At 38.4% G+C, this 2,526-nt stretch overlaps 1 protein-coding gene across 1 annotated transcript; it reads right to left on the reverse strand.

The window, feature by feature from the left end:
- Positions 1–1,018: 1,018 nt before the first annotated feature.
- LOC101641794 (olfactory receptor 7A17-like) lies at positions 1,019–1,966 on the reverse strand. The gene has a single exon (XM_045289757.1). The coding sequence runs from the start codon at positions 1,937–1,939 to the stop codon at positions 1,019–1,021; it is 921 nt and encodes a 306-aa protein (XP_045145692.1). The 5' UTR covers positions 1,940–1,966.
- Positions 1,967–2,526: the final 560 nt, after the last annotated feature.

Below are 2,526 nucleotides of genomic sequence, written 5' to 3' on the forward strand. Positions count from 1 at the left end.
CCAAATGTAGATTAGATAATGAAACAATTTGATGTCACAAATACATTTTCTACAAGAGTGAAATGCAAGAGGCTATTGCTTTCACTGGGAGGGAAGGCAGTGTGTTTTTGTTTTTTTTTGTTTTTTTAATCAATTTATTGGGGCTCATACAATTCATCACAATACATAGATCAATTGTATAAAACACATCTATACATTTGTTGCCCTCATTATTCCCAAAATTTGCTTGCCTCTTGGGTTCCCGGAATCAGCTCATTTTCCTTTTTTCCCCCCTCCCCTTCCCTTCCTCCTCCCCTCTCCCTCATGCACCCTTAATAATTTATAAATTATTATTGTATCTTATATTACACTGTCTGGCGTCTCCCTTCACCCACCCTTCTGTTGCCTGTCCCCCAGAGAGTAGGTTATATGTAGTTCCCTGTATCCATTCCCCCTTTCTTCACCCCCTTTCCCTCCTGGTATCGCCACTGTCGCCCCTGGTCCTGAGAGGTTCATCTGTCCCAGATTCCCTGCGATTCCAATTCCCATCTGTCCCGCTGTGCATCATCTGGTCTAACCAGGTCTGCAAGGCAGAATTGGGGTCCTGGTAGTTGGGGGGAGGAAGCGTTTAAGAACCAGAGGAAGGTTGTGGGTTTCATTATTGCTATCCTGTACCCTAAGTGACTCATCTCCCCACTACCCCTCTGGGGCAGTGTGTTTTTGTTCCTCACCTCTTTCTATACCTATGAACTTTCCAATATCTTACTGCTTCATTTTATTCACTGGGGTCGATTTCTTATACCAAATCCAGATCATATAATGGCCAAGGCCAAAATTTTAAATGAAAATACAGATGGATTTTTTACTATATAAAAATTCAAACAGATGTATTAACTCTGTAAATAAGGTAAATTTCAGACTGTCATTCCATGAATGGATAAATAGATCATAATTTAGGTCTTCAGATTGTAGATCATTGTTACTCACAATGAACTCTCTAAACCTGAGATAAAAGAGATGCTTATGCAGAGAATGCTTTTCAGCTAAAGAGATTTCTTAAGGCCCGCTTCATATCCTTATTCCTAAGACTATAGATAAATGGGTTTAACATGGGAATGATCACAGTGTACATCACCGAGGCTACTGCACTTTCTTTGGAATTTTGGCTGTCAGTAGAACTAAGATACACCCCAAGAAATGTACAATAGAATAAGGCAACTACAGAGACATGAGACCCACAAGTGGAAAATGCTTTATACTTCCCCTCAGTTGATGAAAGTCTCAAAATCGAAGATATGATCTTAGAGTATGATAATATTATACACACGAGTGGGGTTAAGATCAGAAACACACTAGCAACATACATTATTAGGACATTAAGGAAGGTGTCAGAACAAGCGAGTTGGATTACTTGGTTAAGTTCACAGAAAAAGTGAGGCATTTCCAACTGTGTACAAAACGACAGTCTCAAAATCATTAAGTCTTGTAATAACGAGTCTAAGGCACTCAATAAAAAAGATTCCAGAAGGAAAAGGCCACAGAGTCTGGGGTTCATGATGACCAGGTAATGCAGAGGGTGACAGATGGCCACAAATCGGTCATAGGCCATCACTGTCAGGAGAAAGTTGTCCAAGCCTCCAAAAAGCATGAAAAAATACATCTGGATAAGGCAACCTTCGTAGGTTATGGCTTTGCTTTGTGTCTTGATATTTAGCAGCATCTTTGGGATGGTAGTTGAGGTAAAACAGATGTCTGCGAAAGAAAGATTAGAGAGGAAGAAGTACATGGGTGTGTGGAGGTGGGAGTCAGTGATAATGGCCAGGATGATGAGAAGATTCCCAAGGAAGGTGACCAGGTACATGAACAGGAAAATCCCAAAAAGGAGGGGTTGCAGTCCCTCCTCTTCTGAGAGTCCCAGGAGGATAAATTCGGAAGCATGTGTTTTGTTTCTTGGTTCCATATAGCTGATGAAACTACTGAATCAAAGAAAAGATCAATGTTATTTAAGTTGTCATTCACAACTTAACAAAAATACTGTGCTTGTTTTAAAAATATGTTTAATTAGTTCATTTCTATTTACTACTCATAGATTTTGTTCCCTGTAACTGGAAAACTTTATGGGATCACAAATGTCCTTTTTCTGCTTGACATTGACAGTGACTAACCGTCCCTGCTTCTAGTCACACACATATTTCCAAGGCAATATTTTCATTCCAAATTCCCCAAGATCATCTTTTATAGATGAAACAGCATTTTTTACCAATTATTTTGTGCCAGGTAATGGTAAAGGCCCTATAACAGGAGTGAAATTAGTTTTTAAAATACTTACTCTTAAATTTATTTTAGAATAATTGTTCTCTTTGGAGGCAATAGAATATTAATAAATAGTATTGCATGGGGTAGTTATTATTAAGTGAAATAGTATAGAATTATTAAATTATAGAAGGTTGAAGAAACTCTTCCTTATATAACAGACAGAGAAGAACACCAGGAACCCCTTGCTAAATAATCTTAGAAATCAACCAAAGGAAAATTGCAAGCAAGCAG

This window comes from Echinops telfairi, unplaced genomic scaffold (genome assembly GCF_000313985.2).
Source record: "Echinops telfairi isolate 266 unplaced genomic scaffold, ASM31398v2 ScPeMD7_30;HRSCAF=105, whole genome shotgun sequence".
Taxonomy (NCBI): Eukaryota; Metazoa; Chordata; class Mammalia; order Afrosoricida; family Tenrecidae; genus Echinops; species Echinops telfairi.

Excerpts from the sequence above, each read along its gene's own strand:
- LOC101641794 (XM_045289757.1), bottom strand. The coding sequence starts at position 1,939 with ATGGAACCAAGAAACAAAACACATGCTTCCGAATTTATCCTCCTGGGA.